This window comes from Amborella trichopoda, chromosome 1, assembly GCF_054954075.1.
Source record: "Amborella trichopoda isolate Santa Cruz 75 chromosome 1, AtrichopodaSantaCruz75HAP2 v2.0, whole genome shotgun sequence".
NCBI lineage: Eukaryota > Viridiplantae > Streptophyta > Magnoliopsida > Amborellales > Amborellaceae > Amborella > Amborella trichopoda.
The window spans coordinates 42070002-42094925 of record NC_142336.1 but is presented as its reverse complement, the minus strand read 5'-3'; the positions used below and the strand labels follow the sequence as shown (position 1 = coordinate 42094925).

At 35.7% G+C, this 24924-nt stretch overlaps 1 protein-coding gene across 6 annotated transcripts; it reads left to right on the top strand.

The window, feature by feature from the left end:
• Window positions 1-4235: 4235 nt before the first annotated feature.
• LOC18425640 (Protein kinase superfamily protein) lies at window positions 4236-14774 on the top strand. 6 transcript variants are annotated; one of them, XM_020662144.2, is made up of 7 exons: window positions 4236-4989; window positions 9051-9283; window positions 9426-9561; window positions 12065-12323; window positions 13317-13449; window positions 13710-13913; window positions 14524-14774. In XM_020662144.2, exons 1-7 carry the CDS (start codon window positions 4809-4811, stop codon window positions 14593-14595), a joined length of 1218 nt encoding a protein of 405 aa, XP_020517803.1. In that variant the 5' UTR covers window positions 4236-4808; the 3' UTR covers window positions 14596-14774. The 6 variants fall into 6 exon arrangements, with proteins under 6 accessions (XP_020517803.1, XP_088721960.1, XP_020517804.1 ...); XM_088865834.1 differs by having other exon boundaries at window positions 14521-14774; XM_020662145.2 differs by lacking the exon at window positions 14524-14774 and adding an exon at window positions 14061-14245.
• The last annotated feature ends 10150 nt before the right edge of the window (window positions 14775-24924 follow it).

Sequence of the window (24924 nt, the reverse complement as noted above, 5' to 3'; positions counted from 1 at the left end):
TAGGGACATTAGTGCATGAAGAAACATTTCCCTTAAACCCTGCCAAGTGTTGCTTGAACCTATGTACCCCACTACTTATCACTCTTTGACAGTAATTACAAATAATTTTGTCTTTCTTGTTGGGATCAAGTCTGACCCCATGTTGCCATGCAGGGTCTTCTGCAGATCTTGACATGATTCAACTATTTTAAGATGTAAAAAGTTAAAAATTAACATGACAGTTCAACAAGAAAAATAATCACCATGTGTAGTGATAATATGTTAGGGTAGTTCATGTAGTCATATTTGTTGTTATTTGTTATTGCAAAATACCTCTATTGACAATAATACTTTCGTACATATCAATTACAAACATTCAGGATAATATAATACAAAATGCAAGCTCCAAACATGGCTACAACTCAATTATCAAGAACATACATTTTTTGCATTAAAAAATTAATAATAAAAACAATTCTTCACAGAGCCACCTAACATCAGTCATTCCAACTAAAAAATGTATTAACAACAGATTAAAAAAATACAGTTTTGCATTAAAAATATAATAACATGCATTTTTTGCACAAATAATCTATCAACAAATAATTTTTTCAACAAAAGCTTTAACAATAAAAATTTTAAATATGGTTTAATACCTCATGATAATTAAAACCTTGTCACGTTTTTCACATCTTTTTGGAAAATCATCATTTTTCAAAAAATTCGATCATGGAAAAAAAAAAAAAAAAAAGTACAGCAAACTCAAACAATAAAAATCAAAAATTGGGTTTAATACATCATGATAATCAAAACCTTATCACGATTTTCACATCTTTTTTGAAAATCATCATTTTTCAAAAAATTCGATCATGGATAAAAAAAAATAAAAAAAAAAAGTACAGCAAATTTTCAAAAAAATCGATCATGGATTACAAAAAAAAAATAACAAATTTTCAAAAAATTCGATCATTGATTACAAAAAAAAAATTGATCATGGATTAAAAAAAAAAAAATCACAAATTTTCAAAAAAATTCGAGCATGGATTACAAAAAAAAATTCTATCATGGATTAAAAAAAAAAAAATCACAAATTTTCAAAAAATTCAATCATGGATTACAAAAAATTCGATCATGGATTACAAAAAATTCGATCATGGATTACAAAAAATTCAATCATGGATAACAAAAAATTTGATCATGGATTACAAAAAATTCGATCATGGATTACATAAAATTCGATCATGGATTACAAAAAAAGCAAAAAACAAAAACTTCGATCATGGATTACAAAAAAAAAAAACAAACATTTCGATCATGGATTACAAAAAATTCGATCATGGAATACAAAAAAAAAAAAAAAAATATTCTGTTATTCACAGAGCCATCTTACATAAGCCATTTTAACTCAAAAATCCCCCTCTAAGCTAATAAATTACATCCAATTGAGTACATTTTCTGATAAACAACAATATAAGGAATCAAAACCCTAAATTTTGAACACATTATCATCAATAAATCAAATCAAATCGATTAAATTGAACAAAAAAAAAAACGCAGTTCTTCACAGACAACAGTCATTGAATCTAAAAAATGAAGCTCAAATTGAATAAATCTAATTATAAACAACACTATAACGATTAAAAACGTTAGAAATCTAACACATTATTTGTAATATATCATGAACAAAAAATCGAAAGGCGGAAAAAGAAAAAAAAAAACAGCAGAAATGTTTTTCACAGACTTCACTGTGTTCATCTAAAAAATCATGCTGTAATTGACCAAATTAAATAAAATTGAATATGTTAAATCATAATAGACACAATAAAGATTAAAAACCCTACAAATTGAACTCATTATCTTCAAAATATACAGTGAAATTAATCATATGGCGAAAAAAAAAAAAAACTCAAACTTCTTACCTGGTTTTGTGAACCCGAGCCTTTAATCTCCAAATAACTCTGTTTTTCTCAACGATTATCACAAATTCGTAACAGAAGGTTTTGATGAACAACTTTACGATCAAAATGCCTACAAATTTTGACAGATTCATGCCCTATTTTTCATGAAACACAAGGAAAGGCAGAAACCCTAAAAACGTAACTTTCGTGATCCAAAAACACAAAATTTCTCAACCATTTAATCCGTGAAAAAGCTGTTTAAAGCCTGCATATTCGATCACATGCCAAAAAGAACAAGAAAAATGATAAAAAAATGGCAAATTTTGAGGAATCCCATGACGAACACTGTGCAGCCCGTGTTCTTCACGAGACTCGCCGATGCCGTACAGTGAATCGGAGAGTCACTGTACGGAATCTAGAACAGGGCGATTCCCGATTTTTTGAGCGATTCGAGAGAAATATGATCGATTCTCGAGTCGAACAGGGCGAGTCCGGTGCGGTTTTTTAAACACTGGGTCGAACAGTTGTTATGATTTCGTTTCAAACAGAAATGCAAGATTGAAGAAAACTATACATACTAATTTTGCGTCTCAAATCCATTTTCTTGTAACTAACATAAGGGAAAAGTGTTTTGTGCGTCGGAGGCTGCAATTCTACACAAGTATCCCCCTGGTGCATCAAACATTAATTTTAAAGATGGATGTAAAAGTAGTGTTCCCACCAAAACTTCAAATTAATGGTGTAAAAAAACTACATACAAAATACTATGTTTTATTTTAAAGTTAATTTTTTATATTCATATTATTCTCAAGTCCTAAATTTTGGATTTTAGAGGGAGGACTTATATGAATAGATGAGTTGGCAGACTCGTCAAAACCTTGGCTTTAAATAAATAAATGATGCAGCTTCTGTGAGGCCTACGCATTAATAAAAAAAGTAAAGCGTCATGTCAAAATTTCATCCCGTAAACACTTAGGGTATGAAAAACCTCTACGGCTCTAAAATATATTTCTACTATTGAATATGAAATTTATAGCTCAAAAACTAATAAAGATCTAGGTAAGTGAACATTCGATAATCGATAGGTTTAGTTAATGTATTATAAAATACACTATTTTTAGAGTTTGAAATCTTTTTTTTTTTATATGTATAATGGTCAAAATTGAGATGATCGATTTGAAGGTTTTTTTAATCCAAAACTACAATTTTAAATGAGATTTGAGATGTGGCTTTACTTCTTACTGTAAAACCTAGGCCATATTTTAACTTTTTTCATAAATAAGAGAAATTCACCTATGGACGATATTGGGGGGGGGGGGGGGGAAGGGGGTCAATTATCAAATGGACTCACATTTGCCTGAAATTACAAACACTTATCTTGGGGTATTTTTTTTCCCAAATTGCTCTGTAGTTTTATATCTTTAAAAAAAAAAAGCTCCGTAATTTTATATCTTTAAAAAAATAAATATTGTCCGGTATTCCAAATATTAGATAGCTTCATGTCCTTTAAAGGTCAAAGCGCTGCTCGTTGTTTCAATTATCAGACAGCTCTCTGGTTTTGAATGCCAACTACTAATTAGAATTTTATCAGAAAATAGCTGAGGACTCTTTAGGAAACAAAAAGACACCCAAAACTAAGGATTGCTTCATGCTGGAGTCACCTATCTTTTCTGGCGAGTTTCCCGAGTATGGAGCTTGGGGTGAGGAGCACCCTTTCTTTGAGGAGAAACACAATGATTATTTTCAGGTGGGGTGTGAAGCTTCTATCGAATTTGAGGGAAAATTCATCTATTGCTTTGAAAAACGTATCCTCTATATGAACAAAATAGAGATCAAATATGTAGAAGGAAGAAAAGAGGAAGGTAGAAGATGGTGATCTCTTTACCAAAAAATTATTGGAGTTTGCACCAAAAAACTAGATTCGTGGATTGATTATGCAGGAGATCAATGCTTTTAAGGTGGAGAATAGGTCGTTGGGATACAAAAAAAGGCGACGGAGGATATTAGGGCTGAGGTGAAATGAGGAGAAAAATGAGAGCTATCCAGTAATTGAAACATATAATAGATTTTTTTACTTTTGAAAAACATTACCCCTCTTATTTGGTGTTTGTGTTATCGAAAAAAAAATAAAAAAAATAATGGAGTGGTGATCCTCGTAATTTCGAACACAGTGAGTTTAGTTTATCTGACAAATGATCCCAAATAGTATTCCATATGTAAATTTCTCATGGCAAAGATCTCTTCTAGCACGTGCAAATACGCACAGTCGTGGTCCCCACTATGTCGCGTGTGCGAAGTGTGCAAATAAATATCCAAGTTTTGAAATACTAATTGTGATGCTTTTCTTTATCAGAGAGCGCTTTCACCTGTGTGTGTATTGGGAACTGGTGATGCACATAACCAGAGAAGAAATGACCACATTTGTCACCTTCTCCTTTCCACTTTTAAATGCCATTCATGCCCTTCTTTTTGTCCAATCGAACCGTACAAGCACCTGCAACCAGGAGGTATGCAGTACCGTGTGCAGTGCCCCCATCACCAGAGCCCCAAGTTTCAGTTGTCGGCCCCTGTTGCGGCACCTCACACTGCAAATTTGCTTTCAAACCCTAATTTATGGGGGCTCCAATCCTATTTGTAAATTGTAACGATTGCTTTCAAGAACCCTTAATTCTGTTTGCTCTCTCAACTCCTTGTTTTTCATCTGCTATGCTTCTCGTTCTCTTTGACGAGATGAAGAGGCTCTCTGGGAATCTGATTTCAAAACCGTAACTAAGGCTCTGGCGGCTTCTCTGCTATTTCTGCTCTTTGACGAGATGAAGAGGCTCTCTGGGAATCTGATTTCAAAACCCTAAGTAAGGCTCTGGCGGCTTCTCTGCTATTTCTACTTGTTCTGAGACCCTTTTATTCTTATCTCTGTAACAATCGGAGGAAATGAAGAAGCTCCATAGAAAGCTACTTGAGAAGGAAGTGTATGGAGATAGCAGAAGGGCTGGGGTGGTCCTGCTTGTCATCTTTGTTCTCGCTGTGCTTGCTGTTGTGTCTTTGCTTGTGGCCCTCAGCTATTACTGCTACATCAGAAGCAGGGTCTCCAAACGCTCTAGGGATCAGAAGAGTGAGCCTACTCTTACTTTCTTCTTCTTCCATTACTGCGAGTGTAGTAGTGGGTTTTTTTTTTTTAGCTCTCATTTCCATCTTTTACGTCGATATTTGTTCTATGAACTCCTATTGTTCCATGCCTGCTTTCTTGTTTCAGGATTTTGTAATATTGGTCGTTCTTCTTAGCATCATGACTCTGTGTTTTTGCGAACCATCAAATATCACAATTTTGTGTTAGTGTCCATCTTGTTTGAAGTTCTTCTGGTCTTTGTGTCTTTTGACGTTTGCTGCCTCAAAATTGTCCACAGTATCATTTATTGGTCTTTTACAATTGGCTTCAGCAAGCTTTATGTTTCCTATCTTTGCTGTTCTTTTTTGTTTCTGCATATATTATTGTCGTTGCTTGTATGTCCTCCCGTTTTGTATAAGGGTGGCAACTGTCCGAGCCAAAAACAAGGCCGAACCCGGCTGGCATTGGCCCTAGCTGACAATCGAGCCACAGATCATGGCCTATGCCTTACCTTTTTAGGGCCGGGCAAGGCTGCCCAGCCCATTTCCTGCCCTAACTTTCGTATTCAAGTGTTTTCTATAAACTTTAACCTTGTTGATTTTGGATTTCCATCTGGTCCACTTGGTGGTTTGGTGATTCTGTCTCCTTCAATTAACATGGGCCCTTCTGTTTGTGGTGGGAATGTGCAGATTAATTGAACCATATGGCTATTTATCCTTTGGACCGTTGATTTGTGTAATTCTGTTTCCATTTTGTTGTTTTGTTGTTGTTGTTCCCGGTACAGTTATTATTGTTTATTCAGGTATTTAGCCATATTGTTGGAGGATAAGAGATGCCAACCTAAAGTACTATAATAATTTGTTTACAACGCAAATCCGGGGAGACCTTGGATGAAACCTCACCGAATTTGTACTCTAAATGAGTTAAAATTAAGATCAATCGAGAATAGTGGGGACCAAATTTATGCTCTAAACGAGTTAAAATTAATATCGATAAAGAATAGTGGGGTCCTTCAAATTACGATTCAGAAACCAGATCTTAGAACATCTGGGTTCTTTGAGAATCGTCGGAAGATTTGGCTCAAGATCACTTGGAATCCTCAATAGAAAACCCTGAAACAAAGACTGAAATAAACTAAATTTAACTGAATTAAAACAAAACATATAAAAAAACGAAAGGAAATAAAAAGAACTTACCTTGCTGGGCTGATGTGCCCGGCACACTGAAGACCCAAAATTGGTGCCCGTATCCAACCGCGGCTTGTTTACACTGTGCTCCTTCGCTTTTTCTTGAAGATTGCCTAGGGAATTTACATCCTAAGGTTTAGTTTACCAATGAAAATTAGAGTTTGACTATAAAGGATTGAAATTGGTAGGGTTTCCCCTAAGGTTTAAAATTTTCCTAGATCTAGGGTTTAGGATAGGGTTTTCTAGGGTTTTATGATCTTTGGAAATTAGGGTTTTGGGGCTCTAATAACTAGGGTTTCTAGAAATCTCAAGATTTGTTGAATTCCATGTTTAGGGTCCTTTTAAAGACTGTCTTCACATGTTCCAATGTGTCATCTATCATTATCCAATGTATTTCTCTTGAATTTTTGAATTTATCACAAAAGAATGGTCTGGATGATGGTTCCACGTCGTTTTTGGGGTTGTGGTCAGATGATGATCTTGCTGTCATTGCTATTGTTTAGGATCAAATTGGGCTGCATTGGGGCTGGACAACACTGTGACCATCGTGCAAAATTTTTGAGCTGGACGACAATGAGAGTGTCATATGGAACTTTTTGGAATTTCTTGCAAACAAAATTGTATGGGCCATAACTTTCAAACCGTATATCAGACTTAGGTGATTCTTGGAGCGTTGGAAAGCTTGTGTTCTCCTCTAAAAATTCAGAATCAAATTTGGGCTAATTTGAGTGAAATTTGAGGGGTCTACAAGGCAAGGACTTTAGGGTATTGGTTTTAGGTTTCTAGGGGTTAGACTGGTGTCATGTTAGTCTCGTATGCTTATTAGGCTTAGGGCTATCCAGAATTACCAGCTTGGGGTATTAAGTAGGTTTAAAGTCTATGTTTTAGGTGACTAGGGTCTACTATGTTGTTGTGGTCCCTAGTGTTAAGGAACTTGGAAAAAATTAACCAATTTCAAATGGAGTGTCTCCACAATTCTATAGCTATATGTTACCAAAGACCGTGTTTTTCTAACATGACTCAGGCAGCGGGCCCGATCCTGAGTTAGGTCTGACAGATTGAAGTCGGAGTTGGTCAGATTTGGACAAAAAAAAATGGGAGCCAGCTAGATTTGACTGGTTCCCATGTGTTTGTGTTCAGACTCTGCAGCCTTCTTGTCGAGTCCGAGTGACTTGGCTCGCACTTGTGGAGTTTTCATTCGCTGACTAAATTAAGCTTTAATGGCCTGCTAATCATCTTGTTGTCGCTATCATGGCTTTCAAATATCCAACCATTATGTTGCATTGATATCTGTTCTTTGTTCTTGTCTTCGATGTTTTGATGGGATCAGGGTTGTTCAACAGATTGCCATATGTAGATGTTTGTTGTATTTCACCTATACTAGAGCATTTAATTTCTTTTCTCATCTCCCTTTTACTTCTTTGCTTATTCATATTAAAGATATGAATTATCACTTGATGTTGTGGTGTTATGGAATCTACTATTGGTGGTCCCCTCGCCTCCCAGGTTTGAGTTTGTAGAACCAGGTTGAAATCAGAAATTTCAGTGACATGAATTTCCCATAAAAAATATATTTGATAACAATGACTGATATAGTCCTATGAAATTACTACGTTACGATCATTGAATTGTCAAAATCCAAGAATAATTCGAATTTATCTATACAATTCTTCAATCATTTTGTAGTTGCTCCTCAACCATATGGTTTTGTGTGCTGTTTTGAGGTGTCAATCTTCCCCATGAGTTGCATTTGCATACTATTGATGTTCAGTGCTGTTGCCTTCATTTTGGGGCTTATAGGTGAGCATACCAACTAGATGTATGGGGTTTTTCTGTTGTACTTGTGTTTCTATAATTTTCAATTCTCTAAAATGTTAAAAATGACATTTTGAAAAATGGCTTAGTCAACTTAGTGAACATGAAGCAACTTGTTCTTGCTTCGGACCATGTCTTCTGTTGGCTTGATAGTTAAACAGTGCCATGTGCTAAAATCCTCTGCTTTCCTGTCTTCCTTATGCTTACTTTTTTTTTTTTGTTGGGAGATTTATCAAAATACAATTAACTTTTCAACAATTTAACAATTTACCATTTTCAAGTATTCCAACCCATGGGCATGTGTATCTTAATGGGTATTTTGAAATTAAATCAGAAGACATGGTAAAGTGTTAAATAATTAATCTGTCGTATGAATTTTGATAAATTTCCCTTTTTTGGCTAGCATATTGTTTTCTGCTACGTTGGGATAGTGAGTACAAAATAAATCCATCCGATCTTTTTGTCAGGAACTTTCTGTGACTACTATAATCTACAACCTGGAGATATTGAGTACAAAGTAAATAAGTAAGGCCTTTTTGGTTGGGTCTTTACATCACTACTGGGTCTATTCATGCTAGCAATGCCAACAATCTTCACACTAAAGCTGTTGACACCACCATCATGTCCTCAAAACAGCTATAGTCCTACTAATTGAGTCCTTGTTTATGATTTTTTCTTATGTGGACTCTCCATATGTGTTGTCCTTGGATTTTTCCTCACAAACTTCTCTACAAGAATTAGGAATAACACTTTTCTTGCAAGGTTTTTGATTGGGTAGATGTCCGTGGTTTTGACCTGGAAGCTCATTGGTTCCTTTCTTCTTGTAGAGTTAGAAGAAATCTTTCTATACTTGTGAAAAGACATTGTAGAAGACCTTAATAGGGTCCAAAGACGAAGGACAGTTGTCCATGTGGAAAACCTTATGATAGATGACCACAATAAATTTATTGGTCATAATATTATGGCATGACACTCTAGTTGCTTTAATTTTTTCTCTGCGTTTGGATGTTGATGTTATTTTTCGTTTGAAATGGTTATTGATTCTTGTTTTGATACTGTTTATAGTGAAGGATGAAAAAGTTGGTTCTGCAAGTGTCAAATCTGGTACTGAGAAAGGAATTCAGGTATACACATATAAGCAGCTCTATTCTGCAACAAATGGGTTTAGTTCAGGAAACATTATTGGCCATGGTGGATTTGGATCGGTCTACAGGGGTGTCCTTCCAGATGGGAGAAGAATTGCTGTTAAATTGATGGATAGATCTGGGAAACAGGGGGAAGAGGAATTCACAATGGAGGTACAGAAATCTCCAGGATTAGATCTATACAGTCATGATTATTCAGTGATAATTGTGGTAACATGTAAAGAATATTTCTTTGCTTATTATTCTTTTTTTTTTTTTCTTTATTGATATTCATGTTTAATATTTTGATGGAAAGGTGGAGCTACTTAGCCGTCTCCGTTCTCCTTATCTTCTGGGTCTGCTTGGACATTGCTCCGACAACGAACATAAATTATTGGTCTATGAGTACATGGCAAATGGCAGCCTGCAAGAGCTGTTGTATTTGGACAACGGTACACCCATGCTCTTGCCATGTCTTGGTCATTCTTATATATTTGGTTATTTCTCTTACTGAACTGATATTGGAGTGTAATTTATTGTGCTGGACTGTTGAGTTTTTCATTCACTTTCTTGTAGTTTTAACCAGGTATGGCCAGGTAATCTTTTATTGTTTATAAACTCAAATTGACTTTCTCGATATGTTGAACTAAACGTACTTGGGGAGTATTTTTCAACTATAGATGCTTGGAGTGAAAATGAAGGTCTTGTGAAATATTATTGTGAGCAGTTATATTGATTCTTCTTCTGTACAACTTCCACATGCTTTAGCATCATAGTTTTGAAGTGTTTAGTGAGTGGAAATGACTTCATGCCAAATTTCTAAATGCTCTGTTGAAAGGTAGTACTTTTTTGGTAAGCATTCAGGATCTCTGGAATCTCTGTTACTCACAAGTTTTCCTTGTTATTTATAGATGCTGAGTTCTTGCTACAAGGCATTGGTATCTTTAATTTTCTTTTAATAGAAGGCATTAGCATCTTTAATTTTAATTGGTTCATAAGCCATAGCCACAGTTTAACTGTAGAACCAAACTTTAGTATGCAGAGAACCATACTCTTAGTGTGCAAAATAACTGCTCCATGGAAGTGATGAGGATTCTCAATCTACATGGAGATCATGGGAATATGAAAGCTGTGAAACATCGAGAAAGGCGTGGGGGGTCTTATAAGCCCTAATGAATGGGTGCAACACATTCCTTTTGAGGTCTTTGGTTTTTTTCCCTTCTTAATTTAGTGATGTGTTACTGGGGGTTGACATTAGAATGATGTAGTTTTAGTCAATTTTTCCAACCCTATCTGCTGTTGGACTAATACTAGTTGTCCTTTTGGATGTTCTCTTTGGATTATTCAGTTGCATGATGCTAAACAAGACTAGTTGTTTTCCATTGTTTGTTAAATCTTCCAACCTGCTTGTTATTGGTTCAGTCAAATGAGGCTTGCCTTGTCAAAGTTCGTAAATGAAGTGGAACATTGTGAACGGAAGCATGTGCATGGAAACTCCTGGGCCAAATGAAAGACCTTCCATTGTGACAGCTAGATGTGACCTTTTTTATTATACTTGGTGTACAAATAATGGTTGGTTGGAGGCAATGGCAGTGTAAATAGGAGTGTAAATGGGTCGGATCCAGGTCGGGTCTGCCTGGACCTGATCGTAATATACGTTGGGGGCACAAAGACTTGGACTTGGAACCGGACCCATTCAGGTTCAAACACCCCCTTACCCAGTCTAAGCAAGGGTGGAGTGTAGAAGACCCAGGTCGGGTTATGTTATAAGAATGATATCATATGGATATAATATTATGATATCATATAATGCATTATATATTACATATAATGAAATTTTTTTTATTTTATGATATAACCGGGTTGGGCTGGCTCGAGTTAGACTTGAACCGGGGCCAGCCTCCTCGGGTTCAGAAGAAGGAACCTGATGCAGGGATAAATAATAATAAACCAAGAAAATAAAAATATAAATTAAAAACAGTTGAGAAAATATACCTTTTCTCAAGGTTTGCAAATAAAAATATAAAATAAAAAAGGTTAAGAGAATATACATTCTCTCAAGGTTTTTAAGGGAATCCACCCCAAAAGATCTTTTCACAAGATCAACTTTATTCAATTCCAATCTCTGCTGTTTACAATGAGGGACTTCTTCCCTTTTAAATACTTAAAAAGAACCCACAAAAATTAACTCTCTCTCTTATGTGATTTTCTCTATCCCTATCTTCTCTCTCTTAACCTTATGTGCTTAAAAGATTTGCTTCTAAAAGATAGCCCACATTTTACCTAATAAAAAGCTTTCCCTAAAAGGCAAAACGTTGCCTACAATTGAGAAGATAAAACCCGCTCTTGATAAACCCTATCCTATTTAGATTTATCTCTTTAAAAACTAACCAACCCAATTGATCAAAACAAATTACGCACCACCCTAATCTCTAAAACAATTCACGCACAAAATCCTTCTTCTCCCCCTCTTAACAACTCATGCACTAAAATCCTCCCTCCTAACTTTTCCCAGCTCTTCCTATTCCTAAGAAAAATAAACAAAATAATAATAACACTAAAATTTTGATTTTTGTCTATTTTTTTTTTTGTGACAGAGCTAGAGCCAAACCAGGCTTGGGTCAACCCAACCTGTTAAGCTCTCTATGTGCAAATGGGTAATGCTAGCTTGGTCTTTGTCGTTGGGCCGTCTTCAAGGTTTAAACGCTTGGACTCCATCATACAACTGGAGACTTCCAAAACTGTAACAAAGGCCAAGTAATGTTTGGTATTGACTGATGGTTGGTGGTGACTAGTGTTGCAAAGTAGTGGAGATTTCATGTTTAATTGTGTAGATGGCCAATTTTGCTTGCAAGCATTTCTGCTAGAGCCCTGAGGGTGTGTGGTTACGGTAGACCTTATGAAGAGTGATGCTTAATTTCTTCTTGTACTAAGAACTCTTGTTTTAGATTTCAGGCTCTAATGGTGGTGCTTCAAAGTTAGAATGGGAAACAAGGTTGAGAATAGCTCTTGATGCTGCTAAAGGACTCGAATACCTCCATGAACATGTCAACCCGCCTATAATCCACAGGGATTTCAAGAGCAGCAACATTCTCCTGGATAAAAATTTTCATGCTAAAGTATCGGATTTTGGTTTGGCTAAGCTTGGATCAGAGAAAGCTGGAGGGCATGTGTCAACCAGGGTATTGGGCACCCAAGGTTACGTTGCACCGGAGTAAGATCCTCCCTCCCCCTGCTGGGCAACCAAAACGAGGCTCTCTCTTCTCTCTCACACACACTCACACACAGATTTTGATGGATGCAATCAGCTTTTCATATGCCAGTCATAATCTCTGAAATCATCAATTGATCTCAATCTTATGCTTCATGATGTATTTAATGGTAAAGCAGTTTAGGAAACCTTGGTTACAAATGTCTGTTTCCCATCTGGGTGAACCACCATGAAATGAAAAACTGAAACTGCATTTGTCTACAATTTAAATACTTGGCTTGGGCTTGGGACTGAGCTCCTCCCCTACCCAAGTAACTCAGGAGAGTCCAAGTGGACTGCTCCTCGTAGTGTAGACTTAAACAAAAAATAATAAAAAAGAAAATCCCAAAAATTCAAAAAACGAGAAATAAATTTGTGGAGAGAGAGAGAGAGAGAGAGAGAGAGAGAGAGAGAGGCTGGCACCTCCTTTTTTTCCTATTAGCAGTACTTGTATTAGTACTGCTAATACTCGTAGAGTACCCAAGTGGTTACATGGCAACTCGTCTTGGCCTAACTCGGCCATGTCCTAGTCGACTGGGCTGTGAGTTTTCGAGCATTGATTGTGTGATTTTATTTTATTTTTATTTAGAACGTACTCTAGTTTCTTGAATCAATGTGAGGCTTACCTGGACCTAACTGACAAGAGATATTAAGCTTAACCTATAACCTCGAATAACCTTTAACAATTTTTGGGAGATTTAGCTGAACATTTTGATTCTCTGTATGAGTAGTACAAGCTTTTTAATCTTTTCTGCGTTATCCTCATCTCCATTTCTTTAAATGGTACCCTTTTTTTTTAACTAAATGGAAGATATATTTTACCCTCCTTTTCTCTGACGAGGTTGTATTGTCAAATCCAAATACTAGTAAAGAACTTTTTGTTTACATTTCACTGAAGTATATTTGTAAAGTGCGTTTGATATTTTTTGACATATTTGACTTCATTTCCTTTTGCAGGTATGCATTGACAGGGCATCTAACGACCAAGTCAGATGTTTACAGCTATGGAGTTGTGCTTTTGGAGCTCTTAACAGGTCGGGTTCCTGTTGACATGAAACGGCCACCTGGGGAGTGTGTTCTTGTCTCTTGGGTGGGTTTCTTTGTACTGACATAATCCTACCATTGTTAAATTCTTGCTAGGCTTTAGCAGTTTTACTGGGGAAAGGTATCAAAATAATCCCATACTTGTGTATCCATGCACAAATTAATATGATTTTAGTGTTAAAACATTCGAAGGAGAAAACATCGAAATTTATATTGAACATCTCCTGTATATTAGCTGTAATTGTGGAAATAAAGAATAAATGGGATCTCACTCTCAACTTTCTATTTGTTTCAAATTTGTTGCAGGCTTTGCCCAGGCTCACGGATAGGGAAAAGGTGATTGAGATTATGGACCCGGCATTGGAGGGTCAATATTCAATGAAGGATGCGATCCAGGTGGCTGCAATCGCTGCCATGTGCGTGCAAGCGGAGGGTGATTACAGGCCTCTAATGGCTGATGTGGTTCAGTCGTTGCTCCCTCTTGTGAAGCACCTTAGGTCCTCTTCTAAGGTAACAAGCTGCCCTACCTACCCACCTACTGGTGAGCATGTTAATGTTGGTTGATGAATTTCCAGGCTTCACATGCTAATGCTTAGTGATTGAATTTCAAGGATCTCGCTCCCTCCCTTCCTCACACCAAGTGTTTTATTTGTTCAGGGTATGAAAGGAAAATAGAAATGCTGGGACACTAATAACTATTTTTGTGGTAGCCTCTTTCTTATGTTATTCTGGTGGCAGTAGAAAACTGTTGTTCATTGTATTATGCACACGGTTTTTATGTGTCCATGTAGAAATGAGTCACCTTTTAAAAATCTATATTTGAGATGGATTTTTGGACTTAATTTTTAAGGACATGTAATCTTTAACATGGAGATAATGAATATAAAAAAATAAATAAATTTTGAAAATTAAAAATTATAATTATATTAAGTAAGCATTTTGACCGTTAGTTTCAATTGTTTTTAGATGTACCGCCTACTTGCATTCATCTTTAAGATGGATGCTTTATACCTCGGGAACCATAAATGTAGAAATGCGGTTCCCGCCGCTTGAAGCAATTTTCCTTTAATTATTAAGCATAAAACTAACATTTTATTATCATTACACTTAACATAAGAAGAAAAGGGAAATCTCTTCGGTTGGAGAACATTCTATGATAAGCTGGTGGATCTGTTCAAAAACTTTGGATTAACAGACATACAAGACGGATGGGGGCAATCCCTCTGCTGTACTTCTGCAGATTTATATAAAATGAGTGTACCTACATCACTGGTGTATGGAATATATTTCGCCATGTTGGAATCTATTGCTCTTTTTCAGTGATGGATGGTGGATGCTAAGTGTATAAATGCTTGCGTTTTGGAACTCCAACCTTATTTGTTATTAGGAATGCTAGATGCCTCCTGCTCCATATAACGTGGACTTGGTATCAGGGTTTGGCTATGTGTCGATACTGGGTGACATTGACTGGTGTCAACACTTTTAGAAAGGATATGACATGACACGTCCTACTGAGTTTCCAATAGAGTGTCTTTTTTTTAGGACACATTTCACTTTTGGAATGCGCTGTGAAATACTTATTCTTCATGGAACATTTTTTATTTTTTATTTTTTATTTTTTGTTTTATTTTCAATATATAAAAAAATTGAAGCCCATTTTCGTTTTTAAACAAGGACGATTGTATGTGCTGGGTCAATTTTGAAATGCCAACTTTTCATAAGTCAATTTTAAAAAACCATCTATGTTTCCCTATGAAAATAACCTGTGCTTGGGCGTAAGTCAATTTTGAGAATGCCCATATTTTTTTTTCAAAATAAAAATTAGTTTAGAATGAGAATAAATTTGTTTATTTTAAATTAATAAACCGACCTAATTGTTTTTAGTTTTTTTCCATGTTAGGATGCAACATTGGATCGAACTATAAGAAATTATCGATGAATAAAATTTAAATATACAAGTAATAATTTTTTGTTTATTAATTTAATATAATTTTTGTTAGTGATGTTTTATTATTGTTATGACATGAATTGTAGTATACATAGAAGGGTGAGGTTTATATATGAGGTGCTCGCCATATACTATACAAGTGAGGCGTGTCTTTAAATTTTGTTGAAGATGTAATTCCAGTGTTGTAAACTTTGTGATGGCTTGAAAATTCATATTCAACTTTAATTATAAAATTTCAAATTTCAAATACAATTCAAATCGGGTAGATTTATAATATTTGAAAATTTTAATAATAAATGGCCTAGTTAACTTGTTACAAGATGCACTAATATTAAGATTTAAATTTTTATTTTTTATTTTTATATCTACGTCTCTCGAGGTCAAGATAATCAATTGAAAGGTTTTTTAAGTTCAAAACTCTTTTTCCTATTGGAATTTTAAGGTGTACATTACTTCGATGTAAAGTTGCAACTCTATACTATAGAAGGAATGTGCATCTCAAAAATCCAGTAGAAAAGAGTATTGCGAAGTTGGAGAACCTTTTAATTGATCATCTCGTATATATTAAAAAAAAAGAATTTCAAGTTTTCAAAATAGTTCATTTTGTAACAAGTTTTCTGGACCGTTTACTTTTAAGATTTTTAAGTGTTTATAGATCTCATTGATCTATGCTATTTTTGAAATTTGAAATTTTGTAATTAGGGCTGAACATGAATTTTCAAGTCATTCTAAGGTTTTCGATACTAAAATTACATCTTCTAGTAAAATTTAAAGTTATGCTTTTACTTGTATAGCATAAAAGTGGACGCCTTATTCCATTTTCACGTAACGGATTAGAAAACCACTAACGATTTCAAAAAATGGGTAGGGTGCGTCATACCCATTTAATTACCCAAGAGAAAAAAAAAGGAAAAGTGGACACCTTATACAATCCTCACCCTTACTTCTATAGTATAAAGTTACCACCTTATATAAGTTTTTTCTTTAAATGAGGGTGAGGTTTGTATAAAGTGCCGACCTTATACTTTAGAAGTAGGGAGCACTAAAAAATTTGTTTGGTATTGGAAACTTATGATGGCTTGAAAATCTTTTTTATTTGTAGTTATGAAATCTAAAGTTTAGAAAATGGTATAGATCAAGCAGATCCATAAACACTACTTTGAGCTCTTGAAATTTGTTTTCTTTTCCGTCATATCCATACATTTTGAAGTTGAGATGATCAAGTGGTTCTCCAATATAGGAACATTTTTTTTGAGGGGTTTTAAGGTGCACCTTACTGGAGTAGTATAAGGTTGTAACTTCATATAAACTTTTGCCTTTAAATACTGATGGAAACTATATATAAAGTGAGTTATAAGGTTGCAACTTCATATAAACTTTTTCCTTTGAAATCAGATGGAAACTATATATAAAGTGAGTTATAAGGTTGCAACTTCATATAAACTTTTTCCTTTAAATAGATATGGAAACTATATATACAGAGTGTATTTATTTTAGTACAAGGTCACAATCACTCTCGTTTTTTGAATTTTAAATTTTAAATTTGGTGGTTGTTGAGTGTCAAAAGACTTATAAAAAATAAGATATCTTGGACGCAATGATTGGCCCAAACTATCCATTTTTTATATTTAATGAGACGATCTCGGATTTTAATATGTATGCGCATATATACACATATTGGGGAAAGGTTACGATGATAATGTAGACGTTTATATTGTACGGATATCGTATGTCGATGAGATTCCGTGGGGTTTATATTTGACATGGACATACCCTGGGGTTTATATTTGACATGGACATCTGTATGATAAATTGATATGGGTAATCATTTCTATGTCGCATAGCTTATACGAAATTGTTAATGTTATGGAACTAGTCGATGGAAAATATTGCCAACCTATTTAGAGTTGGGAAATTTTGTCCCACTAAAGGAGATGTTTTTTTTTTTTGAACGGGACTTGAGGAGATGTTTTTGGTGCACAAGATATGCATTGTAAATTGTTATTGGAGTCTATATTAATCGAAGCACGAGCGTATTGTTGGGTAGATGAGCATCAATTCTACCGTTTCACGGTAGTCGTGATAATGGACCCGACTAGACCCGGGACCTGATGGGTGGTGGGTCCAGTTACGGGTCCAAATTTTGGACCCGAATACTATTCGGGTCTGCGTCTGGGTTCAGGTCCAGTTAGATCCAACCTGTACCTGTAATCATGTGTTTTTAGGCATGCGCTATTGTTACAATATTGACAATTGTTAAGTGTTATTGGCAAAAAAAGAAAAATGAAGTTCATAGTCATAGGGTATATGATGGTTGAAAAAAAGGGGAGAAAAAAACTCAGTCATATGGTGGCACTAGATCCGACCAGACTTGGGATCTGTTGGGTAGACTCGAGATCCGACTGATTTGAGGAGGGGTCCAAATTTTGGACTCGAATACTTCTGGGTTTGCGTCCACTTGTACGAAACCCGACCTGTTGCCACCCCTAATTCACGGACGCCGGACGCTGGAGATGAGTATCATACCAATTTAGAAATAAGGATGGCTATGAAATTGGTCTCCACCATTTATGGAGATGGAATGTGTATATTGGGGTCCAAATGAACTTAGTTTCGTATGCTTTCCATGCAGTAATCGGGATTCATTTGGACGCCGTTTATGGCATGAATTCAGAGTCTCCGTTAAGATCGTTTCCGTGGGACCCTTTGGCCTTGATATCAGCCATAAGCCCGTGCATATCATAATTCTTTTCCCTCGATTCATGGGACGTGTTAGCACCTTAGTATGACTTACGCACGGAGCTGAGTTTTATTTTATATATATATATATATATATATATATATATATATATATATATATATATAAATAAATAAAAGTAATGATCCTATGAGACCTTCACACATCCTAAAGGATCACCATTAAATTTGGTATGGATTTCTAAAAAAATCAAGTCTAACACCCATGTGATAACTTTTTTAGAGATTTGTATCAAATTTAATGGCGTTTCTTTGAAATCCTACACACATGGGTGTGGGAGCATCTCATAAGATTATTACTATATATATATATATATATTACATACACATACATGCGTACACATGTACACACAGAGGCATTTCCACCATTAATCATCTAATCGGTTGGATGTGGGCTTGTGTTGATCCTGTGAGTGCAACAACAATTGTGGATCCCCGGCATTAGCAGCAACAGTAAAAGATCACCCTTAAAACTTGTTGTGATGTATAGGCTCACCTTCGCGCTTTCTATTCCATGGTTCCTAGCACCATCGCCTTCACGGTTCTCTCTCTATTTCTTTGATCCCGTCTTCTCAATGAGCCTTCCTCCTCATTGAAATGCCTGCCTATGGAGATAACCCTTCGCCATAAGCCAGTCACAGAGGAGGTTCTCTCTTGCTTGAAATGTTCACTGAGGAAGGTGAAAAGGTCCAATACAGAAGCTGACCCTGTAATGATAAATGGGCCCTTGAAGCTGTAATGGAAATACCTTTGGACCTGGTTGTGTCTGATAAGTCTGGGCAATTGGTGGTGTCACCAAAACCAATAGCCCAGAAGCTTGTGATCCGCACCATTTGGTCTCCTTCTACTATATTTAGTATGGCCTTTGATGTGCCTGAGACCATTGGGGTGCCTTTGGGAACTACCTACAATCAAAAAGCATGGAAACCAAAATTTGAGTGGGGGAGAGAAAACCTCTGAAGCACTCAAATATGAATACAATATTGTTAGCTATGGTGATAGCTGAAAAGGGCAATTTATCAAAACACACATAACGTATCAACTATTTAACATTTTACAAAATTATCAAAATACACCTAAAGTATCAACTATTTAAACTCTTGATTATATGTTCCTTGAAGGGGTCTTTGAAATTAAATCACAAGAAATGGTTAAGATGTTAAAAAGTTCATCTCTTGAGTCAATCTGATAAATTTCAGCAAGCTCAAGCCCAAGCACAAGCCTGACTATTCTCTATGCTAGCAAAAAACGTTTTTGGGTAGCTCTGGTGGGATTTGTACTTGGGACGTATTTCCTCATTTTGAAAGCAATAAAAGATCTTCATAAGGGACATATGAGCCTGAGAGTCGATTTTCAGGCCGATACGTCAATCGTGCCTGAATTCTGAGAGTGGATTTTCAGGCCGGTATGTCAATCATGCCTGAATTCTTAGGCTCCATGCATTCCACAAGCTTAATGTAGGAATCAAAACCCTATGAAAATAGGGCTGGGCCACCATCCCCACTCACAGTGTTTGGGACTACCCAAAATTTTCTACGATAGCCATTTTTCCCTATGGTGTAGGGTGGTAGGCATGGATAAAATACATGTCTGCCCTCATAGAACCAGAGAGAGAGAAATAGATGTCTCACAAAGCCGAGCCTTGCAGTCTTATATATTGGAGGAACAGATTGAGATAGGGGATCTCATCAAAATATGCAGAGATCTCTCCATTGTTAGGCGCCTTCGCATATTCATCGAGTGTGATGTAGTATGCTTAGTTGGATCAACATTCGAGCGTTGTAGAAGCCCAGCAACAAAGGATCTCGGCTGACATCCAACATAGAGTCCATTTTTTACAAATGTATCAATGTCTGTAACAGTGGGTTGAAGTTGCTGAACTGTGAGCATAGATGTTAAGCTAGATAGCTAGAGGTGAGAATCAAAGCCACATGATAACAAGCCACATGATAACAACAAATCAGCACAAGTTGCTAGCCACCGTCTCCTCTGCAAAACCCAAATACTTTTTTCTATTGAGTTTGAATTATATTGGGTCTAGACAGAAAAATCATCCTATATAAATATAAATAACAAAAGAACAATTGTTTCATGCAGGTTGGATCGCATTTATATAATATGCACTTCAGAGGTATAAAGCATCCATCTTAAAGATGGAGGCAACTAGGTGATCCATCTAAAAAAAATTGTAACCAGCGGTCCACATATTTTCTTAATATAATTATTATCTCTAATTTTTAAAATTTATTTTTTTATATTCATGATTTCTATATTAATTTAAGCCGTTGTACTATAATATGATGCAATCATGTGTTGGCATAATAAGCCGTTAGATCAACTACAATCCATTGGCTGAGGTTAAAGTCTAACTTTGTTTTGTCTGCTTTTTGAAATTTAAAAATAATAATTTTAATTTTGAATTCAAAATCTGTATTTCTTAATGTTTCTCCCTCCCCACGGATTGTCTTTCTCTCACCTTCTTCTCTCTCTTCCTCTCCTCTCCATCTTATCAAGTCTCTAGATTATCTTGCTTTTCCCTCTCTCTCTACTCCCTTTAGATTGCAGGGTTTTGGTGAGAGAGATTTGTTAGGTAAAGTTTTAGAGAGAGAAAATGTCAGGAAGTAGAACTCACTGAAACCCCATTCTACTTTCCTCTCCATTTCTTGACATTCTCTCTCTCTAAAAAAATCTACCCATCTCTTTCTAAAACTTTACCTAACAAATCTCTCTCACGTTTTGAAACTCACTGAAACCCCATTGCTGCAATCTGAAGGGAGGAGAGAGAGGGAATAGCAAGATAACCTATAGAGACGATAAGGTGAAGAGAGGAAGAGAGAGAAGAGGGTGAGAGAAAGAGAATACGTGGGGAAGGAAAAAACACGAAGAAATAAGAATTTTGAATTCAAAATTAAAAATATTACTTTTAAATTTCAAAAAGCAACAAAATTGACTTTAATCTTAACCATTGGATTGTAGTTGATCTAATAGCTTAAGTTATGCGAACACATTGTTACATCATATTATAGCGCAACAGTTGCAAAAAATCACTTCTCTTATATATTCTCTAAAACTTAGGATCAAATTATATTTAAAAATAAATTTATTGCCAAGTCCGCATTTGTTCAAGTGCGGGCTTGGCCGCATGCCAATCGCGTCCATAAAAAACTGGTTTGTGTTAGTTTTCACATATTTTTAGTGGGAATCGCTACAATTCATTGGGTGAGAATAGCAGCTCCCACTCTTATTTAATAGTCTGAACTAGTGTTGCCAGAACTAGAGTGACTGCTAAACCAGTTAGTGATATGGTCCACTCCAAAACTAATGTGACTGTCGGTTAAATTGATTAGAAAATCATGTTAAAAATATAAAGAAAATTAAGAAAACTAACTTAAAATTATAAAATATATTTTTTAAAGGGTGTGGTTTCTATAAGGTTGCAACCTTAAACAATCCAATTAAGGCGCACCTCCAAATTTTATCATAAAATGTAATTTTGGTATAAAAATTAGTAGGATTATCTGAAAATCTATTTTTATCTCTAATTATAAAACTTTAAACTCAAAATATAATTAAAATCAAGTAAATCTCTAAACATATGAAAATTTTGAAAATGGATAGTCTAAAGAATGTGTTGTAAGATGCACTATTAATGGGACTCAAAAATCCCTTTTTTTTTATATTCATACATCTCAATGTCAAGATAATCAATTAGAGGGCTTTTCAACTGTGAACCAACATTTTCTGATGGATGTTTGAAGTGCATCTTAATTATACATTTTAAGGTTGCATTTCTTTTTAAATTTTTTTGCATAACTTGCCCATCAAACGGGTCAAAACCAACTAGACCAACCGACTAAATCCAATCATACCTTAAGTTTACACCAATTTACGATTAAACCTACTTTCTTCGTTGAACTTGAGCGGTAAAGGCTCTAGTCAATAGTTTGACCGGTTGGACCTGCCAGTTTTATCTATTTTTCATTACAATGCTCCTAATATGTCCATGGAAAAGGAAAAGGGTGAGGTCTGTAGGAGGTTCCTACCTTATACTATATAGTTAGGCACACCTCTAAATTTTGTCGGATGATATACTTTCGATGTCAGAAACCTTAAGATAGCTTGAAAACCCATGTTTAATTATAAAAATTAAATTTCAAAACTGACATAGATCAAGTAGATTTATAAACATTTAGAAAATCTTGAAAATAGACAGTCCAGATAACTTGTTATAAAATGTACTACTTTTAAGATTTGAAATTCATTTTTTCGTTTAATCCATACATCTCGAAATCGAGATGATCAATTGGAAGTTTTCCAACACTGTTTTGTATTGTTTTGTATTGAGTTTTTGAGGTGCACCTTCCTTCACAATCTTATGTGAACTTTTCCCCTAGATAACGACCTTTATTTCTCTTGAAACTTATAGTAGGTAGTCCCATTATTACTTTCTATGAGAAAAAACCATTGTGGAGAAGGCAAACCAAAAGACAACACCCATTTGATGTCTCTTGCTGCCTTTTAAATCCTTCGTGTATCTTGTGTTCCAAGACCCACACCAGTTAGCACAAAGAATAAGCCACTCGTTACCCACAACCTCGATGTTAAAGGCTTTAGAAACACCCAAGTGTTGTGCCTCTAATCTTTCTTCTTCTCCCTACTTTGGCCATATCCATTGGGGGCAACCTGACTAGGATAAGTTGAGAATAACAGTAGTCAGGTGAACATAAAACAGTGCTCATAAAGGTCATATGAGTGATCATAATGCAGCTGACTCCCTTCAAAACAATACCAGACTCCAAGAGAAACAAAAGACTTGAGAACTTTGAAGACACTACAGAATAAAGCAAAAAGCTTAAGGCACCACATTTTACTTTAGCAGTAATTAATATCACATCAATATGATGCATTTATTAAGATGGTGACAAAGAGTACTACTAGTAAACTAAGGGAATCGGCAATACCCTCCCTGCATCAATTTTCCAAAAAGAGAACCCAGTTGTTTCTTGCTAACATTGTAAACGGAGAGAAGCAGCTAACAAGCTGTAAAACATAGGTTAGCAGTGTATCTTCTGCCATGGAAGACAACCTTTGAAGACACTACTGCGGACATGGTCCAAAGCGATTTCTGCTTTCAAATGTAAGTTTCAATCGAATATAAGCAAAGCACTCGCAGTACAATCCCTAGGATGAGGATTTCTTCTTTCAAATGTAAGTTTCAATCGAATATAAGCAAAGCACTCGCAGTACAATCCCTAGGATGAGGTCTACGCAGATGCATACACAGCTTGTCTCTTGCTAAAGCATTTGTAACTAACTATTGAATGCTTTTTTGCACAGGCAGCAGGAAAAGGATTACCTATATAGCTTCATGCCTGACCCCTTAACAAGAAAACATCAAGTATGTTCTTCGTTGTGGCATTTCTTCAGGGATCCCATACATCTGGTTTTATAACCTTGCTGTCAAGTCAGCGAGCGACAGCAGAATCACTGTTTTTCCTGCTGAGGAAACAATTAACAAGCTTTCTCCCAATCAGAAAGTACAGACATTCTCGGATAAAAGCTGGGGAAAGGACACCTCTTCAGGTCCCTTCCAAATGCAGCCCTTAAATAAGTCACTCCCAAAAAAAAAATGTTGATTATTCAAATTCCCCACAATTTTTTCTACAGCTTCAGGGCTTCAGGGTGGAGCAATGTGACCATGCCCCACTTTTCAAAATTTTCATTTTCCCATCCCGCTTCACTATATTCATGGAAGCTACCTATACCAGAGTCACATTTGTCAGACGTCGAAAGGAGTTCCTTTGTCATTAGGAGTTTGTGCATTTTCGTGGGAATCTTCAACACCAGTTTTTAAGTGCTTTATATCTGCACCAGAAACAAGCAATGCCAAAAAAGAAAAGCCACTCTGCGCCCAATAATGTAAACAATTCTCATCGCTCTCATCCTAAATCCCTTTTTTTTTTTTTTTTTCAATGCCCAAGGCCTCATGGACAATATCTTAGGCTTTTACAGTTGGAACTTCTGGAGTAAATATATGAATATCTTGCTTATCGAAGTTGACATCGACATTCACACTCATTAGAGCAACTTGCTTGAATTTGTGAAACAAGACCATGAAGGCTATGGTTATACTTTTTTTTTTTTTTTGATAGCCTTAACATTGTATTAAGGAAAAGAGTATACATTATACAAAATTTCTCCCAAACAAGGGGTAGACACCACCCTAGAGTGGCCAAAAAAACTAAACAAAGCAGGAAAAGGAGGGAGAAGATCATGTACTAGTTCAGAACTAGTCACTTTACATAGTAACAACAGATAAACATGATTCATGACAAAATATTAGGGACCCATTCTTAGTAGCTCCTTGATCAGCCACTTGGTTGGCCTCCCTCCAAGTATGAGTCCAAGAGACTGTGGGGTTCTCGAGAACCCCTAACTTGCAGAATCGAAAATCTCAAATACCGAGATTCCACCCAAGATCATGTACTCAATTGGCCAAAAGCGAAGTAGATGAATACAATTATTAATCAAGTGCAAGAAACAAAGCAAACATAAAAAGCACATAACATCACACGATTTAAGTGGTTCATCCCATAAAACTACATCCACGACCTCGGCAACTAAAAATCCACTATCACAATGAAAATTACAGCTTTCAGTTATAGAGATAATGCCTATATCTAAACATCAATAAAAAACCATTACCGATCTTTCCTTCTAAACCCACTCTCCTGACCGAACAATACCATTGATCAAGATCTTCTTTCCTACCGCAATACCGCTATTGGAAAAATAACCTTGAAAGCAACATAGATA